General features: G+C 42.0%; 2 protein-coding genes across 7 annotated transcripts in view; one reads left to right on the top strand and one right to left on the bottom strand.

Annotated features, from left to right (window-relative positions):
* Window positions 1-23052, top strand: part of GNE (glucosamine (UDP-N-acetyl)-2-epimerase/N-acetylmannosamine kinase) — a 46097-nt gene that overhangs the window by 8477 nt on the left and 14568 nt on the right. The window contains exons 1-6 of one of the 6 annotated variants that reach the window (XM_070595737.1): window positions 6326-6752; window positions 7830-7899; window positions 10378-10583; window positions 15441-15892; window positions 19509-19661; window positions 21769-21981. In XM_070595737.1, coding sequence (XP_070451838.1) covers window positions 10420-10583; window positions 15441-15892; window positions 19509-19661; window positions 21769-21981 — 982 coding nt within the window. In that variant the 5' untranslated portion in view covers window positions 6326-6752; window positions 7830-7899; window positions 10378-10419. Of the gene's footprint in view, window positions 1-5448; window positions 6111-6130; window positions 7900-10377; window positions 10584-15440; window positions 15893-19508; window positions 19662-21768; window positions 21982-23052 lie in introns of those variants that run through there. The other 5 variants (XM_070595734.1, XM_070595733.1, XM_070595736.1 and 2 more) reach the window with 5 other exon arrangements.
* CLTA (clathrin light chain A) overlaps window positions 12238-23052 on the bottom strand; it is a 51829-nt gene continuing 41014 nt past the window's right edge. Inside the window, exon 5 of the mRNA XM_070595749.1 lies at window positions 12238-13326. Within this exon, the coding sequence (XP_070451850.1) occupies window positions 13287-13326 (40 nt within the window). The 3' untranslated portion in view covers window positions 12238-13286. The remainder of the gene's footprint in view (window positions 13327-23052) is intronic.

Below are 23052 nucleotides of genomic sequence, written 5' to 3'. Positions count from 1 at the left end.
CCTCGAGCTGGTTGGTCACAGGTGAGCACAGCAATCAGTTCCTAGTCTAGGGAGAGATGCTGATCCTTAAGGAAATGCCAATGGGGGGGGGATGTTGCATCTTTATCTTAAGGCCATTTGTTCTTGTCTTTGGGACATAGCAAATGCTTAAAGCAGATATACAATGCATGTTCAATGGCCACATCAGGCCCTTTTGGAAAAACAAAGTCAGGCCAAATTAGGTTTACGCGAAATGGCTTCCTCCTGTCTCCAATATATCCTATTGCTTGCCATTTCAATTGGTCAAAGGTCAAGCATGTGGAGGAGCAGGGGCGGAGGTGTAATCGTAAGGGAGTGCCCACGTTTAGGGACAGGAAACAGGGTAGGGAAGAAAAGCAGAAATGGTTTGAAAGGTTGACTGAGATTCATTCCAGAGTATCGGCATGAAAGGCATGAGCAGAGGCTGAGGTCCTAGGTTCGTGCTTAGGATGGACAGACATCAATTACGTGGACTTGGATGTGTCTTAGGCCTTCACACAGGTACTAAGAAGCCCACTTTACTCCAAAGGAATGGACCCCCTTCCTCCTTAGCTGCACGCTGATTACCACATGGGGGCCATTCCTCAGTTGCGGGAGTTTTGGACGCCTACCTTGGCTGGTTCCTCAGCCTATGCTGAGAAATCATGACGTTCTCCTGAAGGCTTATTGCTGGAATTGGGCACTGTCGATCCTTGCCAGATCGTTTAAAACCCAGAACATACTCCACACATAACTCCTTAATGAGCAGTTCTTTTAGAACATCATTTTGTTGATCCAACTTTTTATAACAGAGTCAAAGTTAAAGGCAAACTCGTTTTTAACGCTTTTCCAGTTCTTCCGGAATAGCAGTGCCAATTAAACTTTCTGAACTCCAGTTAGTCAGGGGTGACGGGGTACTCTGGCTTACCTGGCTTTCCTAGCTGACAGATTAGAAATAAAATTATTTATTTGTTTAAAATATGATACTTTCATAGCCCATAAAGAAAAACATTTAAAAATTCTCCAAAAGGTCAATATTTCACACAAACATTCTATTTATTTGTCCTTTTCTTCTATAATTGGGAAAGCTAGCACACAGATGGCTCACCTTTATAGGTACTCTAAAAAGCGGATTGGCTGACATGATAAACTGATTGGGGATATGAATAGTGATTAAATAGTCCTGGAATATGAATTTCAAAAAGGCTTCTCTTGGGGCCGACCTGGTGGCGCAGCGGTTAAGTGCACACGTTCCACTTCTCAGTGGCCCAGGGTTCACCTGTTTGGTTCCCGGGTGCAGACATGGCACCGCTTGGCAAGCCATGCTGTGGCAGGCGTCCCACATATAACGTAGAGGAAGATGGGCATGGATGTTAGCTCAGGGCTAGTCTTCCTCAAAAAAAAAAAAAAGGCTTCTCATTTTGTGCTGAGTATCTTAATCAGCAGATTTGTAAGCATAGTTTTCAATCTTATGCTCTTGCAAGCCTAAAGTTGACTCATACAGTTTAGGATGTTCCTGAATTACTTTTAGCCAATGTAAACTTAATCCTTACATGCTTTTCCTAAAGGGAAAAGAACTGCTTTCCCATCTATGTAGTGTAGGCTTTATCAGAGCAACAGGAGCAATTCGCTCTGTTCTGGGGAGGTGCCTAGGACACTTGGTTCGGCTATAAACAATCTGGCTTCTGCAGTGACATCTGCTTTAGAAGATGTGCCTTACCTCTTTATATACTCAAGAGACTCTGACAATGAAAAGTGTGCCTGGGGGCCGGCCCAGTGGCGCAGCGGTTAGTTGTGCGCGTTCTGCTTTGGCGGCCCGGGGTTCACCAGTCTGAATCCCGGGTGCGGACATGGCATCGCTTGACAAGCCATGCTGTGGTAGGCGTCCCACATATAAAGTAGAGGATGGGCACGGATGCTAGCTCAAGGCTAGTCTTCCTCAGCAAAAAGAGGAGGATTGGCGGCAGTTAGCTCAGGGCTAATCTTCCTTAAAAAAAAAAAAAAGTGTGCCTGAGCTATAGAGTAGGGTGAGGGGAACAGCTAAGGGAAGAATATTAAACAGAAATATCCAGCTTAATAGGGTGATTAACTGGTCAGTTTTTTTCCATCTCTTGATTTTTTCATGACATTGGCTAAGGGCAGGAATGGAGGTACATGGCACCATCCCTGCCTCCCTTTCATTTCCCCCCAAAAAACAACACTGCAGACACCACAATATTCTTTTCCATTGCACTCGACCTCGGGGTCATTTTCCATACAGTTCTCTAGGCAGCCACTACCAACTGGTTGGAGTGGGGAATCGAAATGATGGGGTTGGGGATTCTTCCTGGGTTACGATTTTGTTGTTAGTATCTTCTGATTGCAAGGAACAGGGCACTTTAAGAAAAGGGATTTATTTTAAGGATACACATGGATTGAAGTCAGTTGTTCAGGATTCAAGGCGAGTCAGGGACTGGATTCTCTCCCTTCGGCCCACCTGTTCTACCTCTCCCAGCACATCTGTGTCTGTGGTTTAGTGTGCCCCATCTTCCAACTCGCTTCCAGCTGGCCAATCCTGTCTGCACGCCACAGTCTAAACGCTGCAGAGAGCTAGTCTAACGTGCTTAGTGAACACCTCTGCGTCTGTTCCTAAGCACAGCCTCACTGCTAGGTCTTTTCATGGGTCCTGCACAGGCAGCTGCTGGGTAGGCAGCTCACGCACGCTAGCAATGTTTTCTTTCTTTATCTCAGCGGTAGTTATCCAGGTGTGTCCACTTCATGAAAATTCAGAATTCAACACATGCTTATTATGTACAAGCTTCTTTGTTATACTTCAATAATAAAAAGTCAATTTTTTTAAAAAGTGCCAAACTGATCTCATTTTCTTTCTTGAAGGCTTTGTCAAGCTGTACATCAGGAGAATGTCATAGACATTGTACATCTTGATTTTAAAGAAGATAATCTTTAAAAATTTCGTAAGCCATTTATGTGAGCAGTTCAGAGAGATGTGGGCTGGATAACGAAGTTATGTGAATTCCTAACTAGTGGAACAACTTACTCCAGAATCAATGATCAAGATCAATCTGAAGATAGGTTTCTAACAGAAGGCCTAAGGGCTCTGTTTAGTACAGAGGAAATGTAGGGCAGTGACTCAGCATGTAAGATCAAGGGCTGGGCTTTCTGCTCGGCAGCTGTGTGACCTTAGGCAATTGCCCTTCTGTGCTCCAGTCTCCCTGTCTATAAAATGGGGGTGATAGAATCTACATGGTAAGGTTGTTAGTAGTACTGAGTGAATACAAATAGTGTTTAGAATAGTAGGTTACTAATATGTGAGTAGAATTTACAGAGATGCAGAGTATTTTTATAATTAAATCACCATAGAGCAAGACAAGTCCCCATTAGAAGAAATGTCCCCAAAGTGGCCAGATGAACATCTGTGAGGGATGCTGTCGAGAGGTCTCCTCCTCTGATGAGAAGGCTGGATTAGATGATCTTTTAAGGTCTAGAATTCTTTGAGAGGCTAAGTATGCCCTGAACACTTTTAAGCTATAATTCTTCTTATGGGGAAATCCTTAGGAAAACCTGATTTTATTATACTACAAAGCCCTAAGTACTTTTTGTAGTTTGTAGAGCCCTCAGATTAAAGCCAAAGGAAACCAAACCAAACAGACAAAACTTAATGACTTGGGAAGATTTTTGATACTTTAATTCACACTATTAAATAGCAACGTAAGAGACCCAGAACTGCGATATTTACCCATAGAAGAGTGCTCCCCAAAAGTCAAGAGAATATGCCTCTTATGCTGCAACTTCATCTCAAGAGAACACAAGGGAAAATTCTAAAAAGAGGGTCACTTCATTTAAGGCTAAATGACTCCGTGAACACAGAACTACTGGATATATGTGGAAATAGAAAATTCTCAATATTGGTCAAACAAAGTCTACACGCGGCTTAATAAGTGCACAAATTCTCAAAATGGTATCACCTATTAGTAAAAGTATTTATCTTTCTATGGGGCCGGCGCCGGGCGAGTGGTTAAGCTGGCGCGCTCTGCTTCAGCGGCCCAGGACGTCTCAAGACTAAACTCAAGGTGTTCACCAGCCTGAACTCTCACCCGCGGGCTCTGCTTCCACACTCATTCTTGTCCTTGGCCGAATTCAGTTCCTTGTGGTTGTAGGACTAAGACCCCCATTTTCTTGTTGGCCATCAGCTTGGGGCCTCTCTCAGCTCCAGAGGTTGGCTGTACTCCCTGACGCATGGCTTTCTATCTGCAAGCCGGCCGCGGGGCCTTGAGTCTTCCTCGCACTTTGGATCTGGACTTCCTCTTTTGCCACCAGCAGAGAAAGTTCTCTACTCTTTTTTTTTTTTGAGGAAGATTAGCCCTGAGCTAACTGCTACCAATCCTCCTCTTTTTGCTGAGGAAGACTGGCCCTGAGCTAACATCCGTGCCCATCTTCCTCTATACGTGGGACACCCGCCACAGCATGGCTTGCCAAGCGGTGCCATGTCCGCACCCGGGATCCGAACCGGCGAACCCGGGCCAGTGAGAAGCGGAAGGTGCGCCTTTAACCGCTCCGACGCCTGGCAGCCCCCACAGCGATATTTTAAAAAGAAATCTGACGGCACTTCCTGGCACAAAACCCCTCAACGTCTGTCCTTCTGGGGCTGGGACTTCCTGGCGGCTCCCTGCCAGCTCGAGGAGCCAACGGTTCATGAGCATTCTGCAAAGAGCGCTTCGTTAGCTGGAAGACATCAAGTGCACACGGCGCGCCAGGCGTGGTGTGGCCCAGCGGCTCCAGCGCCCGACGCTCTGCTTGCGGGTCCGCGGGTTCGGACCCAGCGCAGACCTAGGCCCCTGGGAGCGGCTGTGGCAGGACCACGTGCAAAGCAGAGGAAGAGTAGCACAGGTGCTAGCTCAGGGCGAATCTTCCTCACCAAAAGAAAAAAAAAGGGTGGTTGGGTTTGAAATTCACTTTATGGCAAGAACTCGTCAATGAGTCGTCACATTGTTTAAACAGTTTCACCCGTGGTAAATGATTCAATGGTTGTAAAATGCCTCCTACCAGCAGCTCCCTCCCAGGCTGTCAATGGTGACTCGGGCACTGGAAGCCTAACCCTGCCGTCTGCCCGGCGCGGTGTGCGCCCTCCGCCAGGGCCGGCTGGGGGCCGCCGGGGAGGCCGAGGCCGAGCGCCGTAACCCGCCAGCCGGCAGCCGCCTCGCCCGGTCGCCGTCCACACCCCATCAGAGGCTCCTGGCAGACAAGGCCCGGCGGCTCGGGGCCGGCTCTGGGGTGGCCGGGCCCCGCGAAGCGTCGCTTCGGTCACGGCCCAGGAAACGGTGGAGGAACGGAAGGCCCAAGAAACCCCACCTTGGGCGCAAGGCCAAAACCACCACCCCGCGGGAGCACGCGGATTCGCGAGCGGGCGCTGCCGGCGGAGGACGACGTGTCGGGGAGGGGACTGGAGCGGGCGGCGCGGCGACGCCACGACGACGGAAGGCGCTCGGCCGGCCGCAGCCGCCGCCTCGGAGGACCGTTTGGGGAGGGGCGGGGTGCGGGCGGCACAGCCAATCACGGGCCCGCTCTCCGGTGACGTAGGGCGCGCTCGCCGATTCGGTGCTCCGGGTGGGTGTGCAGGGGCGTGCGGGGCGGGGGTCGAGCGACGAGTCATCGAGCCGCGGGGCCTGGCTGCGGAAGCCGAGGGGCGGCCTGGCGCCGGCCTGCTGTCTGGCGCTGCGTTCGGCTCCTGCTCGCGAGGCGCGGCGGCGGCGGCGCGGAGGGAGCCTCGGACCCGCGTCTGGTGAGAGCCGCGCGTCCGCCGGGCCCCGGGGAGAGCATCCTCCGGGCCCCCGCTCCTCCTCCGCCGGCGCCGCCGCGAGGCCTCAGCTCCACGCCGGGGCTTCGCCGGGCGCCCGGCCTCGTCTCCCGCGGGCCTCCGCGCCAGGGACCTTCTCGAGTCCCCTCGCGGCGCCGCCTCGCGCTCGTGGGCAGACAGGTTCAGGGCGGCTCCCGGGCGGGTACCCGGGGAGTTGGCGCAGGGGCGTGGGAGGGAGGCCGGGCCTGACCCCGTCCCCACGGGCGGTCCGGGAAGGAAACGCGCCGTCCTGGAAGCTGGGGAGTGTCCCGTCCCGCAGGTGTGCCAGGGGGCGGAGCCACTTGGCAGACAGGTTGCCCCGGGGTGGAAAGGGTTCCACTAGAAGGCAGTCTTTTTTTTTTTTTTTTTGACGAAGATTAGCCCTGAGCCAACATGTGCTGCCAGTCCTCCTCTTGTTGCTGAGGAAGACTGGCCCTGAGCTAACATCCGTGTCCATCTTCCTCTGCTTTATATGTGGGACGCCTGCCACAGCATGGCTTGCCAAGCGGTGCCACGTCCGCACCCGGATCCAAACCCGCTAACCCGGAGCACCAAAGCGGACCCTGCGCACTTCACCGCTGCCCACTGGGCGGGTCCCAGAAAGCGGTGTTGAAGGTCCGCGCCTAAGGGACCACATTCGGAGCCGGCCTGCCTTGGAAGTTGGATGCGCGTTTCTTTGTTGCGCAAGCCTGAGCACACGTGCAGAGCGTCCGAGCAGGGAGCAGTGCTCTTCGCCTCTCTGAGGACAGGAGGGGTGGGCACGCTTTGGCAGTGTAGATGACTGACCCAACAGAAGAAACCCTGGGGGAAGCCAAACCGAACAGGGTTCTGGCTGTCAGACCACTTTTGCGCAGCCCCCTCCTTACCCCTGGGCTGGGTTTGACTTTTGGTGCTGGCAATTATTAACTGTGATTTGGGGCCAGTAAGTTATTTTTTCTGTACCTCAGCGTCCTTACTCACACTTCTGTGTATTGAATGTTGCTACAGTCCTGAAAGTTCAGCATTGAGATCAGTCGTGAGGTGGAACTTTATGTTGACAGGCAGAAGTTTAAAATGGTTCATGAAACATCTCTCTTAACCCTTGCCCCTGATTTTTACTTTTTGAACGGAGGGTGCAGGGGCAGGGGGCGGGGGAGGGCGGGCAGGGGAGCCTGTGAAATGGGGCTGAGAAGGCCGTGAGGAGGAAAGGAGCTGATGCCCGGAGAGCTGCTAACAGTGCTCCGCCCTCAGAAGTGATGGCAAATGTTCACTGTCCCTGTAGCTTCTGCTCAGTGACTGCGTGGCCAGCTGTTCATCTCTTTCCACAGCTGAGTGGGACATTACTTTTCTGGAAAGGAGTGATCACCTTTTGTCAGTATTTAAAATAGTCAGCCTTGAGAGAATGCAGGAAGGAATCTTCAAGAATTGGGTTTCTCGGCCGGCCCGTGGCTGAGTGGGTGGGTTCGTGTGCTCCGCTCCACCTTGGCTTCGGTGGCCCAGGGCTTCGCCGGTTCGGATCCCAGGCGCGGACATGGCACTGCTTGTCGGCCACGCTGAGGCGGCGTCCCACATGCCACAATTGGAAGGACCCACAACTACAATATACAGCTGTGTACTGGGGGGATTTGGGGAGAAAAAGCAGAAAAAAAAAAAGATTGACAACAGTTGTTAGCTCAGGTGACAATCTTTAAAAAAAAAAAAAAGAAATTGGGTTTCTCAGAGATTGCCAGTGAGTTCAAGCTGAAGGCACACTTTTCTGGTGTCTGTGTATCTATATATTAGTGGCTCTGGTTACAATCATGGAATTGATGATGAAATGGGTACAAATATCTAATCCCTCCTGACTTGCTGAGCTTTAGGCTTGAGGGGACTATGGACAACACACCTCCTTCACAGTCTATTTAAAAGACTTCTTGTTAATAACGAAATATTTCAAACATGCTGAGGACAGAAGACAATATGACACCATCTACCAATCATGAAGATTTCACAGATATTAACGTTACTATTTTTGTTTCAGACCCCTGCTTATAATTTTCCCATTTTACGATTTAATTCAGAAACATAATTAAAAGCATTTAAAAAGCAAGGTATGCAACAACAGTTTGTAGAATGTCACCAATTGCATAATATACACTATATGTATTTATAAGTAAATACATTTGTATTTATTTATATCTGGGTATATATTTGCATTTATATATATTTATTTATATATTTATGTATATCTATAGAAGGATAGATAAGAAACTAGTAACTCTTAGCTTCTAGGGAGAAGAACTGTATGGTTGGGGAACACAGATAAGAAAACTTTTTGCTGTATAGCCTCTTATTATGACTTACAAATTTTAAACCATGTGAATGTATCACCTAATCAAAAAGTAAGTTAGTAAATTGAAATTATTTTTTAAAAATAATTCTCTCCTTAAAAAGGCATTTACCATTATTATTTTTTTAAGATTTAACTTCTTTCCTTAAAAAAGCTTTTGCCTTAGTAACACTGTATTTTTCATTTATTTATCTGGCTAACTTACTCTCAGTTTTAGTAGAATAACCTTTGAGTTACCTGGTAAATACTAAGCATTTTAGTATTGCCAAATGGAAAGTTTACTGTTCTGTTAAAATAAATACAAGCTGACCAACCATGAATGATTTGCTTTGCTTCTCCCAGAAAATTAAATATCACCAACAATTTATCCAGCTCAAATTTAATGATCAGTGGAAGAAGGATTATGTACAAGAACACTTAAGATAACCATTAAAAAAAATGTTTGTCCCTTTAATGATTAGGTAGCGCTTAGATCTTATGCATACAACTCTCTTGACACAGTGCTCATTTCATTAGTTTATGAATGCTTTCCATCGGGTGGAATTAGCGTTGGAAGGAGATTAAGTTCAGCATGGGCCTAAGGATGGGGCAGTTTGTGTGCTCACAGAAGTTCTAGCCTGAGAGAGATGAGATACCAACAGCAGAGGGCTACTGAGGGGATTTCCAGTGAAACTGCAGTGTTTGCGCTGATCTTCAGGGCACCTCCCTTATTGCTGGCGTCTGTACTCCAACTTCTCTGTATTCCTGATTGCCAGTTCTAAGTGTTGTTGCGTTCCTGAAACTTACGCATTATCAGTCGGTGAGGTGGAACTTTATGTTGATACAGAGAAGTTTAAAATGCTTCATGAAACATCTCTCTTATCCCTTGTCCCGATTTTTACTTTGTGAATGCAGGGTATAGGTGCAGGGGGCAGGAGAGGGTGGGCAGAGGAGTTGGGCAATAGCATCTGTGTGTATGGTAGGGCCATAGTGCTCAGAGGGAGGCAGCACTAAAGGGGTGGGTGCGGAGGAACTGAAGTTTATGTGAAGGCCTTCCGGAAGAGGTGACACTTAGACCGAGCTGTGAAGGAGGAGGAGGAGTCCAGGCAAGAGGGAAAGGAAGTTTCAGGTAGAGATACTTGCATCTAGAAAGCCAGAGATGGAGACCCATTGGTTGAACTGCAGGCACTTCGATATAGCTTTGGCACAGAGTAAGGGTTAATTGTAGGTAGGGAAGAAGCGTTTGGAAGGATGAGCCAGGTCCAGATCAGCAATTTGGACTTTATCCATAGGTGGTGTATCCTGTAGCACGATAACCAGATTTATGAACTTTGTGGGAGGCAGGGCAAGACTAGAGCCAGGCGAACCACTTCAGCAGCTGTTAGAATAGTCCAAACCTAAAAGGAGGAATTGGACTAGGGGATGTCCTGGTGGGGACGAAGAGGAGGAGATAGATTTGAAAGATATTCAGGAGGTGGAATTGATGGGCTTAGGAGGTACAGAGTAGGAACAGAGAAGACAAGCATGTCAGGGTGTTTGGAGGAATGGAAGTTCATAACTGAGTAAGAGAACAAGGAAGGAGGAGCAGGTTTGGAAAAGAAAATGAGTTTACTTTGGAACACTGACTTCAAGGTGTGTATGGGACAGGAGATACCTGGTAGGCATTTGGAGTTGTCAAGTTTGTAGGCACTGGCTATAGGTGCCAGCGAGGCCTTGAAGATTAGTTGTTGTTGAATCTTACTCATCTTCTTCCTCAGCATTAATCACAGTGCTTTGTATATAGGGGGTGTGAATAGATCTCCTCCCTTATAAGATGTGATCTTGAATCTTGGGGAAGTAACTTCCTCTCTCAAGACCTGTTTCGCTTTCTGCAAGTGAGAGAGTTGAACTAGATCAGTTGTTCTCAAAGTCTGCAACAGTCTGGTATGTTGGGATCAGCTGCGAGGTATGGCAAGTCATTTTTAATAATAAAGAACTGATGTTTGCTTGCCTTTTAAATGAGAGTAGATTTATGTTTCTCTTTCTTAATTGCATTCCAGTGTGTTTTCTTAAGTATAAGAAAGGGGAGGGGTTATAGCTGGTCTGCTGGAATTTCAGGGCTCTGGGTGTACCAGTGGACGTGTCACACAGGAGTGCTGGTGTGAAAAAGTTAAGAATCACTGTACTAAATGGTGGTTAAGGACTTACAACTGCAAAATTTATGTTTATATCGAGGACCCATCATTCTGATTATAAATAATTTTTATTTTTCCAACTTCAGGAACTCTATTTTAAGAATCTCTCAAGACGAGAAAAACAAGTCATGGAGAAGAATGGAAATAACCGAAAGCTTCGGGTTTGCGTTGCTACTTGCAACCGTGCCGATTATTCTAAACTTGCCCCGATCATGTTTGGCATTAAAACAGAACCTGAGTTCTTTGAACTTGATGTGGTGGTACTTGGCTCTCACCTGATAGATGACTATGGGTAAGATGAAAGCATTTTCCTATGATACTCTTCATTGGAACATGGTGGCAGTACTGGAGAGAGCTTGCATCTCAGAGCCATGTGGAACTAGCTTCAAATCCCACTTCTACCACTTACTTTTACGTGGCCTTGGAGAAGTTGCTTAGCATCTCTAAGCCTCAGGTTCCCCAGTTACAAAATGGAGTGGAAACCTATGTTGTATGTTATTATGAAGAATGGAGATAGTGATATAAAGTGTCCATCACACTGATGCTGCTTAATAGATGCTTGATAAAGGATAGCTATAAATATTTTTATTTATTATTACATTCAGGAGAAATTAAATACATATTGTGTGACTATAATAATGTGATTCCATGCAATCTGTTTTGTGAGTTCTAATGGTAATTCTACATTAAAACCGGTATATAGATCAACAGCATATAAAGTAGTAGCTGTGGAAGAAGATTTTAAAATCTAATTGACCTACAAGGTAAAGTAGAATGTTATATTACCATTACCATTGGTATTTATTTTGGTGATATTAGGTTTGTTACTGATTGCAGTCTAAATTTGAAAAATGAAAGTTGGGAAGTCTTTGAGGGAGCAGAATGTATAAACCAAAGATGAACACTCATTGTGTCACATGTAATAAAATGGCATTTAGAGCACCCTTGTGGCATGAAAATGTTAATGCATCCTCCTAAGATGGTCAGAAATACAATATTACACAGCCATGTGTTACTTAACGATAGGGACACATTCTGAGAAATGCTTGTTAGGCGATTTTGTTGTGTGAACATCAGAGAGCACTCACACAACCCTAGCTGGTACAGCCTACTGCATGCCTAGGCTCTGTGGCACTCAGGGTACCACCTTCGTATATGCAGTCTATTGTTGACCGAAATGTCCTTGTGTGTCACATGATTGTATGTGAAAAAAGCTTGTGTTAAAGTAAAATTGTCTTTTTCAGACTGTTCTTTAAGAATGAGACAATAACAACAGAAAAAACAAATAACATTTGCCTCCAAAAACCAATTTGCTCTAAGAAAGTACTTAAAGAGTAGAGAAGAAACTTATGGATAGCTCAGGAAAATCAGATTTAAAACATATGACATGAATTCTGGCTATCTAAGAAAATCCACTGGTTCTTACATACACAGGACAAAGATAGGACAAAGCAGAAGAAAAATCTTAGCTAGAGCCTGAGATGAAAATCTAAGTGGGTCCTTTTACTTCTGTGAGAAAAGTTTAACAGGAAGACTAATGGGAGAGAGGCTCTTAAAGAAACCGTCGTAGGTTTCTTATCTGACTACCACAGTAATTAAGCCTGGAAAGGTAGTATTTGTCTGGTGAGGCTGTTAAATAGGAAACTTGACTACTACTTAATGGAGATGTATGTTTAAAGTACATTCTCATATAAGAAATTGGTTGCTTTGGGGAGGAGGGACGGCATGACTGGGAAACAAAAGTGAGAAGGTAGCCTTTTCACCATAGAACCTTTTGTGTCTTGAGTTTTAAACCACATGAATGTATTATCTAGTTTAAAAAGACATTAAAACAGCAGAAAAAATCAGCTACCTTCTATTTCAACTACTTGGATATTTTTTTAAAAATAGCATTTTTACACTCTTAAGAATTGGCAAAAAAGGAAATCAAATAAGTACCAATCAACTACTTAGAAATTCATGTGTTCATTTATTTCCTGCATGAGTTGGTAATACAAAATATTAAAACATTTTAGAGTGGTTTTATGTCTACACCAAAACTGAGCAGGAGGTACAAAGGTTTCCCATATAGGTCCCTGTCCTCACACATGCATCACCTCCCCCATTACCAACATCTCCCACCAGAGTGGTTCATTTGTTACAACTATGAACCAATATTGACACGTCATTATCATCCAAAGTCCATAGTTTACTTTAGGGTTCAACATGGTGGTTTAAATTCTGTAGGTTTGGACAAATGTATAATGACATATTTCCACCATTATAGTGTCATACAGCGTTGTTTCACTGCCCAAAAAGGCTGCTCTGCCTACTCATCCCCCCTCCCCTCAACCCCTAGCAACCAGTGATCTTTTTACCATCTCCATAGGTTTGTCTTTTCCAGGACGTCATATATTGGAATCATACAGTATACAGCCTCTTCGGATTGGCTTCTTTCACTTAGTAATATGCATTTAAGTCTCCTTCATGTATTTTCATGTCTTGATAGTCATTTCTTTTTAGCGCTGAATAATCCATTGTCTGGATGTACTATAGCTTATCCATTCACCTACTGAAGGACATCTTGGTTGCTTCCAAGTTTCAGCAATTATGAATAAAGCTGCTGTAAGCATCCATTTTGCAGATTTTTGTGTGGACATAAGTTTTCAGCTCCTTTGGGTAAATACCAAGGAGCACAATCGCTAGATTGTATGGTTTAGTTTTCTAAGAAACCGCCAACCTATCTTCCAAAGTGGCTGTGACATTTTGTATTCCTACCAGCAGTGAGTGAGAGTTCCTGTTGTTCCACATCCTCCCAGCATTTGGTGTTGTCAGTGTTCTGGATTTTGGCCATTCTAATAGATGTGTAGCGGTATCTCCTTGTTGTTTTAATTTGCGTTTCCCCGATGACATATGATGTGGAGTATCTTTTCATATGTTTATTTACCATCTTTATATCATCTTTGGTGAGGTGTCTGTTAAGATGTTTAGCCTATTTTTTAATTGGGTCGTTTTCTTATTGTTGAGTTTTAAGCCTTTGGATGCAACAAGAAATCCTAAGGGAAATTAGAAAACATTTTGAACTGAATAATAAATATTACAGTATATCAAAAGTTTTGGGTATAGATGAAGCAGTGCTTGGGGGAAATTTATATCTTTAAATACTTACTAAGAAAGAGAAGTTCAGAGTCAATGATCTCTTACCACTCTATTAAACAACAAAAAGATGAGAAAATTAAACCCAAAGTAAATAGAAGGGAGGAAACAATGAAGAGTGAAAATCAATGAAATATAAAAATAGAGAAAATTAACGAAGCCAGAGGGTCTTTGAAAATATTAATAAAATTGACAAACTCCTAGCAAAGCATAAGAAAAAGAGAGAGAACACAGGAATTAACAATATAAGATGACAAAGAGGATATCACTGCTGATCTTACAGCCTTAAAAGAATAAAAAGGGAATAGTAGGCCAATAAATTTGGCAATCAGTTTAGATAAAGTAGACAAACTCCTTGAAAAAACACTGCTTACCAAAACTGACACAGAAAAAGTAGAAAAATCTCAATAGCCCTATATTTATTAAAGAAATTGAATTCATTATCATACACTTCCTATAAAAATAATTTCCCACAAAGATGGCTTCACTTATTATATCAAATATTTAAGGAAGAAATAACATCAATCTTATACAAAGTCTTTAGGAAAATAGAGGAGCAGGGAACTTTGCCAGATTGTTATATAAAGTCAACATAATCCTGATATCAAAACCTGATAAGTACATTATAAGAAAGGAAAATTCAGACCAGTATCCCTTGTGAACATACAGTTGTCCCTCAGTATCTGAGGGGATGTTAGTTCTAGGACCCTTCCCACAACCCCGGAAGGGGAAACACCTGATCATTTCACAGATGTCAAAAAAGCATTTGACAAAGTTAAACAACCAGTTATGATAGAAACTCTGAGCAAACTTGAAATAGAAGGGAAATTCCTCAGTCTGGTAAAGGCCACCTGTGAAAAACCTATAGCTAATATAAAATTATGCTTTCCCCTTGAGATTGGGAACAATGTAAGGATTTCTACTTTGACTACTACTCTTCAACTTGTACTGGACATAACAGCCAATGCAAAAAAGCAAGAAATAGAAGTAAAGGCACAAAGATTGTCTTTAATTACAGAAAACATGATGGTTTGTGTAGGAAAATCCAGAGGAGTCCATAAAATGGCTATGAGAACATCTGTGGTGTAAAATGAAGTATGTGAAGAATCCTTCATGATCTAATAATATAGTGTTGAATGGATTAAGTAGATTACAAAATCGTATGATGTCTTCTCAGCTGTGTTAAAATATGCATAGAGTGGCTAGAAAGAAAGAAATCAAAATGATAACACTGATAATGCTGAGTAGTAGGTTTAGGGATGTTAACTTTCTGTATTTTCCAATTTTAAAATAATAAATTTAGTATATTTATTTAGAAAAAAGCAATCTCTTTTGCAATCTAGTCATAACAGGAAATTTGAAGGCATTGACACTTGCTGCTGTTATTGAAGCATGAAAGAGACAAAACTGCGTTTCACAGCCAATTTAATGCTGTGAAACCTACATTTCACCCCATGCAGAATTATGCTGCATTGACTGTACTAGACAAAGAAAATTCAGGAGATAATTTCCATCATTCAGAAATTTATATTATAGTGACATGCCAGGTATCCTGATTCCCTTTTTTTCCAATAAAAAAAAAGAGCTTTGCCTTTGTAAATTAAAGTTTTTTCTATTAAGTAGCATATTGCTTTTTAAAAATTTATAAATATAAAAAAAAGTGACCATTCTTAAAAGTGTGGTCTCTTTTTTTCCTAATAAAAAAATTGTGCCTGAGGTATTTCTCCCTCCAGGTATTGACCAGGAGGAGGCGTGGGTGGGACTGCCAAGGTGCTGGGTGTGCTCTGTCTTGATCTGAGGTGTTCGTGTAGAATAGTTAATCAAGCCATCTGTGCATTTATGGTCTGTGCTTTTAATTTGTGTGTGTGTTATACTTCAATTTATTTATTTTAACAAGTAAATTTTATAAAGTACTTCTCCTTTCAGGGTTGATGTTAGATTGCTTTCCTCCTATGTTTTTATGACCTTATGTTTAAGAACATGCTCTCACATCCTTCTTTCTTTCCTGCTTTAGAAACACATATCGCATGATTGAACAAGATGACTTTGACATTAACACCAGGCTACACACGATCGTTAGAGGGGAAGATGAGGCAGCTATGGTGGAGTCAGTAGGCCTGGCCCTAGTGAAGCTACCAGATGTCCTTAATCGCCTGAAGCCTGATATCATGATTGTTCATGGAGACAGGTTTGATGCCCTGGCTCTGGCTACGTCTGCTGCCTTGATGAACATCCGAATCCTTCACATTGAAGGTGGGGAAGTCAGTGGAACCATTGATGACTCTATCAGACATGCTATAACAAAACTAGCTCATTATCATGTGTGCTGCACCCGAAGTGCTGAGCAACACCTCATATCCATGTGTGAGGACCATGATCGCATCCTTTTGGCAGGCTGCCCTTCCTATGATAAACTTCTCTCTGCCAAGAACAAAGACTACATGAGTATCATTCGGATGTGGCTAGGTACGTATCAGACTTTATTCAGTCTAATGGTGGTTTTTGTCAGTGTTGGGTATGTTTCAGTCTTCAGAAACTATTGTGGATAGAATATTCCATTTTCAATCAGAACACTAAAGTCTTTGTTCATAGATCTCACCCTATGGTACGACTTCACCTCTCTGAGACTCACCTTTTCTGTAAATTAGGCTTAATGAATTGAATTTTTAAAATCTATACTATAATTTATAGAATAGAATGCTTTTAATACATTAAATATAATGTTATAGGTGAGTATTTAGTTACAAGGACAGATCCTGATATAACAAAAAGGGAAAAAAAAGCAAGTTACAAAGTTATATGTAAAATATGATGCCATTTTTATAAAAACTATATTATAATAGGAAAATTATTAACTTTTCTAAAATATTAGAAAAGTTAGGAAGTATGTATACCAAGTCATTTATTTCTGGTTAGTAGATTTATGAGTGCTTTGATTTTTGTTTTCCTATATTTTGTTTTTCAGTACAATGAAAAAAATTATTTTAAATTTTAGTGCCCTTCTTATGGGACTGTTGGAGATGATAAATGTTGAAAGCAGTAATTGGCCATAAGTACTTATTAATATAAGAGATGATGATGATTATTAAGAAGAAGTCATAATTGTCTGGTTAGAGTTTGTTATCACTGTAAATAAGCCTGAAGCTCTAAAATCTTCACTTATCAATGATCTAGCTTTCTGGAAATTACCTTTTGCTAATTAGAGGCAAAAAAGATAGGTTTATAAACAGAATGTCAATTGGTTAATTTATAGTGAAAGTACTATCTAGAGGACAAATCAATTAATCATCTATTTAGGACTCTCCTTTTTTTGGAGAGGGTGTGGAGAGAAGGGAACCCTCATTGCTGGTTTTTTCTCCAGAACAATCAAGGACTCTCCTTTTTTAAGAGGAAGATCTATTGAATAATGAAATTAATGAATAGAAAATTGATCTAGTGATTGTGCATATTTTTAATCCAGATAATATTAGAACAGGAAAGGAATCGGGCTTTTCCTACTATATAAGTTAATCCATTCTATATATTTCCTATTCTTGGACAAATGTGTAGTTATCAGGGAACCTTTCTAGATAATGCTGATAGAACAAACTTCTCTCTCTCCAGTCTCTCTTTTTTATATGCTTCTAAGTAAACAGTCTTGCATTTTACTCTGATTATACTGTTAGCTCTCTATATATTCTGAAAAAGTGTATATTTGAAAAACTTGTAATGAATGGAAAATAACCCTTATAAAGCAGAATGCAAGATTGTACCTGTAGGGCTTAAGGTTATATTTGGAACTGTCGAAGCAGTTTCCTTATGAAAAGAAGGATGAAAAAATAGTAAAAACTAGATTTTTTTTAAACCAGTGGAAAAGAAAACACAAGACAGTGAGTCTGCACCTTTCACTGCTGGCAATAAGACATTTGGTGCAAAGCCTGTAACTGCTTCTCCTCTGTAACTTCTGATGGTTTTACTTTGCTTATAGGAAAAATAAGGTTGAGTAGGGCACTCAGAACATGCAGATTATAACCAGAACATTAATAAATAACAGTCCTAATAAAAATATTAGCACAGTTAAAAAGACATGTTATTCCTAATAATGAAAGAAATACCACAGTAAATATGGAACTTTACAACACAAAACAAAACGATGATGCCTTCATGGAAAGGGCGTTGTGGAAGGGCTGAAGCTGCTGAGTTCTGGAGACAAAGGCAGAGTGATCATCAGAAGTCGCCCATGGAGAAGCAGGCGCGGGCTCTGCATGTATCCTTGTCGGGGACAAGTAGCTCTGGCTCGTCTCATTTTCTTTTTCACCAGTTGAAAAAAAGACATCTAGTTTTTGTTCTTTTACCATCCTTCTTTTATAAAGAACCTGCTTAAATGGCTCCATATGGAACCTTAAGTGACAAAGTGCAGTCCTGCTGCGTTCTACATTATATGGCTGTTTTCTCTGTACTACAAATGTTTCTTAATCACACTTAAAGTAGAAGATAAATGAGAAGTGGAAAGCTCTCGTGGGGTAAACTGGAATTTTTCTTTCTTTTCACCTTTCACTTAGCCCTTGGCCATAACTTGTAGCAATAAGTTGTGTAGAATGATCCCCTGCATGGGACTGCAGAAGCTCCATACGTCCTCACTATCAAAGAAAAACTGTCACCAAAAAGAAAGCACAAAAATCAGAGAGACTTGCCCTAGAAGTGTTCTCTAGACAGAGTACATGGGCAAACTGAGCCAAGGAGAGAATGCCGGGTGAAGGGGCCTTGTGACGAGTACCATATTTCTCCACAGAGAAATCCATTTGTTGCGTACATTTACGTTAAGGTTCTTTGGATTCAGCCGTGAGGGATCCTGTATGAATAACTCAACTGCTCCATTAAAGGCTGACATCATTCCTCTGTTCACCAGTCCCAGATGAGCTAATTCATATGGCAGAAATACACACTGTAGCGGGACTAGTTTGTGCCTGCGGTCAGATTGCCACATATACATAGCATTTCCATATCCTTGCCCTGAAGATACTTCTTTTATTATTACTCCTCCTCCCAAGTTTTTCTTCTCTTTGAAATAGTTTCTTTCTAATGGCCCTGATTTATAGCTAGTAGATTATCTGAATTTATGTTGATCTTATCCTTCTAGACTATTGCTTCTTATGGATTCTTTTAGGGCTTTAGGTCTTTTTCTTGCTTTGTACAAAAATTTAATAATTATATCATCCCCACTCTCAGTTTATAATATAAGATGGGTCTAATAATTTTTTAAAATAAAATTTTGGAGACTGCAGTCTTTTAAATCAATACTACTGAAGATTCTTAGTAAAAATTATGTTACCATTAAACCATAAAAAATTGCTACTAGTTGAATTTGGAAATTAATGATAAACTTATAGTTCATGATGAAGTTGATCATTAAAATTAATATCACAAAGAAATATATTCTTTCATTAAAAATAAGCAGTGGAGTTCATTTTCAGTTTTATGGGATAATATAGGCTCTCTTGATAAAGGTTTTGTGTTATTTGACATAGCACTGGCTGTTTGAACCTTTTACACTTTGCGCATTTGCTGAGGAACTGTCCTTGGGATCCTAGCCTGGGGATGAGTAAAACCTTTCTAGTTCCTGTGAATAGAGTTAGAAACATTTCCGTTTGTTGAATCTGGTGGGCGATGGTATGGGGAAGCTGCTCTGCATTAGATGAAGTATATTTAATGCTCATTCGATCTCTAAATGCAACACATTATTATTCACTAATATGGCTGATAATTCATTAGAAACACTAGTTAGAGATTGAGAAGATTCACATTTTTCTAATGCTTTGAAATATTTTGGGTTTTAAAACGGTGAATTCTGGTGTCTGCTATTTAAAGTTATATACTTTGTTTGTGGTAGCAAGCGCCTTTGTAAGATGTTGTTTGCTGAATCCTTGGACATGTTGCTCTAAGTTCTTATTGTTTGATCCTAATTTGGATGTCCTGCTTAGAGAGTGAATTCCTTAGAATTCTTAAAAGCACAGACTTTGCGGTCTTGCTTTTTAGAATTTGCTTCCTCCTCCTTTAAGATTCGTAACTAATGAAGCAATGTGGTTTGATTTTCTTTAAACAGGTGATGATGTAAAATCTAAAGATTACATTGTTGCACTACAGCACCCTGTGACTACTGACATTAAGCATTCCATAAAAATGTTTGAATTAACATTGGATGCACTTATCTCATTTAACAAGCGGACCCTAGTTCTGTTTCCAAATATTGATGCAGGTAATTGAACTTGAAAATGAAAGTATGCCAGCTACCTGTCCCGTGTTATGTTTCTATTATCTCTTCTTTTTACTGCCCTTCCTATCTTGCTTATGTTATCATTGAAGCCCACTCTATTCTGAAATTTATTCCGATTTTCAAAGGATCATCAATTTTGCAGTAGATCAAAGAGTTTGTGATGTTTTTGTCAAGTTTAGTAGAAACTTAATAGGAAAAAAATAAATACTAAAAAAAGATCTCTCTAATCTCCATTCTAATTCCATGTTTGGTCTTCCCTCCAGTTTCCACCAACAAGAAAATGCAGTAGCCAAGAGACATATACCTTAAAAGGTGAAAGAGTGTCCCTGGGAAAGTAATGGTCCCACTGACCTCAGTAAAATAGCCCTTCCTGTTATTTTGTGTTCTCTGGCATATCTGTGATACCTTAAAATAAGATCGAACTTAAGCGGTCTAGACCTGGAGTCCCCAGCCAGTTGGTCCTGAAGCCTGACATGGTTGATCACCTACTGGTGGATGGTACTGTCAGCTTTGGTGCTATGAGACCTTAAGCAGGTTAATGGGATGTGATGTATAAGTGAGAAATGCCAGAGTCGGGCCTGACATTGAGGAACCTGCAAATACTGGTTATTATTAGCCAACAACACTCATTGCTGAGCTCTTAGGCATTTTTGGTAAAGGAGGCAGGAACCCTTTTCTGCAGTGCCAAGATGTCGCCATGTTACTCTGAAAGACTCCTTCTCTTAGGGCTTCTTGAATAATCTTTTCTGTTAGGGGAAACAAAGTAGGGTATTAGTTGAAAGAAAAATTAAGAACCCTCAACCCAGATTTTGTCTAGGTAATGTGTCAATATTTCAAAAACCTTAATGTTTATCCTTTTCTAATTCTTTAAATTTTTGTAAAATATTTGTAATATTATATATCTCTCGTTCAATATTCATTGTCAGTTATATTCTGCTTATAATATTCTTTCCTGCTTGTATACACTTTAGAATTAGAGATCCTTTCCCCTAATAAAGGGTCCTAGAATGCCTAAATTATGTCTGCCACTTGCCTCTCCTCCTCACAGGATTTTTGATAAAATACGCAAGGAACAATAGGGAAATAAGAATCAAGGCATCACTTTCTCATCATCTGGCTTAGTGCCCAGTTCCTTAAGGTAGGGCTTGCTAGAAAACAGGATTAGTGCCTGTGGTTTAGTCTTAAGGCCAAAGGGAAGCCTTCGCCTGAGCCCAAATCTGAATCTTCTGGTGTGCCCTGCACTACAGTAATTCTGGGTGCTGACTGGCGTGCTCTGGCAGGAGAGAAGTGGCCAGGCCTGTTCTGAGGAGTTAGACCCTGAGTCTATTACTTAGCTTGCCACATAGAGAAAATTCAAGAGAGAGAGAAGGCATGCATGTCCAGCTTCTGTTAAATCAGTGCCTTCCGCCCCTCAGTGAACATCATGGTATGGTTGCTGTCCTGCCTTCTAACCAATCAGATTACCACCTTTGCCTCCCTTGGTAGGCCGTAGCTAGGAAAGGGTGAGCAGAGAGGCATTAAATATTGCCTCTCCCTCATACATATGTAACATTTTTTAAAACCATGCATTTAAAATAAAATAGGAGCCATGGTATCAGAATCTATCTTTATTTTCTTAGAGCTTAGTCCATATAAGTGGGAGTGCTATCCCACTGAAGTATATTGTTGGTGTAAATGTGTGCATAGCTGAGGCAGAGGCTCTCTGATCAGCTGGGTGTGTGGAGCCCGAGACCTTTCCATTTAGGAACTCTCAGCTTAAGAGAGAGACCGTTGGCCTGTTCCAAGCCTCTTAATTGTTAAGGTAAAGGCTTTAACTGGGGCATTCATACATTGTGTTTGCTTTGCTGGGTGCTGTTTGAAAAGTCCCAACTGCTGCTATTTGAAGTTCTTAGATGAGTTGAAGCAGAGAGCTGACCAGACATTTAGATATACATCATTCATGAAAGATCAGTAACTAAAATTACTGTCTCCCTAATAACCAGTGTGAATTTTTATAGGGAGATTTCTTCAAGTGGGGCTATACTTGCCAATGAAAATGGTTTCTTTATCTTATAAACCGTTTAAGAATTGGTTCTCTTCATTTTCACAGGGAGCAAAGAGATGGTACGAGTGATGCGGAAGAAGGGCATTGAGCATCATCCCAATTTTCGTGCAGTTAAACACGTCCCATTTGACCAGTTTATCCAGTTGGTTGCCCATGCTGGTTGTATGATTGGGAACAGCAGCTGTGGGGTACGAGAGGTGGGAGCTTTTGGGACACCCGTGATCAACCTAGGAACACGTCAGATTGGAAGAGAAACAGGTATCTACCCTTGCTTCTATTTCACGTGACTAGGCTTGATACTCATATGAATTATGACAAGGTATGCAGGTATCAGTGCTAGCATATATTTTTATGAACAAGTGAGTGAATGAAGTTAATGACCAATTGTAGCCTAAAATCTATAAATAGTACACAGTGATTATCAAATTTTTTTAGGGCTCTACTTATTTACATTTTTATTGTCTTTGTAATATCAGTTAGAGCTAAGAGTTTCTTAATTATATTTCACTTTCTGGGCCCAGTAGAGTCCCTAAAGGGGGCTTTAGAGCATGGCAATTCTAAGTAAGATGACCCCTTAATAACTCAAGCATAAGTAGGGTTATTATTAATGAATTTGCTAACTGTGCTAGGTCCTGTTAATAACATTAGTCACAGTTCTGATACTATATGTGGAAATGTGTTTCTGTAGCTAATGGAGAATGTGTACCATTTATGGGAGAAGAGCTGCACTAGAATCAAGGAGATCAGTGCCAGCTCTGCTCCTTCTCTGTTCCTCGTAATTGCTACCCTAACTTTCTTATCTTCAGACCTTCTTCCCCTTTCATTCCCAACGTATTACTTTGCTCCCCACTGCACAGAGAAAATAGAAGCCATCAAATGAAAATTCTTTCAACTTCAGTAATTCATTCATTAAGAAACTATTTAGGGCCAGCCTGGTGGCGCAGCGGTTAAGTTCACACATTCCGCTTCTCAGTGACCCGAAGTTCACAGGTTCAGATCCCGGCTGCAGACATGGCACCACTTGGCAAAAGCCATGCTGTGGTACGCATCCCACGTATAAAGTAGAGGAAGATGGGCACAGATGTTAGCTCAGGGCCAGTCTTCCTCAGCAAAAAGAGGAAGATTGGCAGTAGTTAGCTCAGGGCTAATCTTCCTCAAAGAAAAGAAAAGAAAAGAAAAGAAACTATTTATAAGCACCTACTATGCGCTAGGCACTGGGTTTGGCAGTAAACTAGACTACCAAAGGCTGAGCACTCGTGTAACTTCCATTCTAGTTGGAGGGGAGATAGATGATAGATTAAAAAGAAAGAAAGAAAAAAATCAGAATTT

The sequence above is a fragment of the Equus przewalskii genome, chromosome 26, assembly GCF_037783145.1.
Source record: "Equus przewalskii isolate Varuska chromosome 26, EquPr2, whole genome shotgun sequence".
In the NCBI taxonomy this organism is placed as follows: Eukaryota; Metazoa; Chordata; class Mammalia; order Perissodactyla; family Equidae; genus Equus; species Equus przewalskii.
This window is presented reverse-complemented; position numbering and strand designations above follow the sequence as displayed.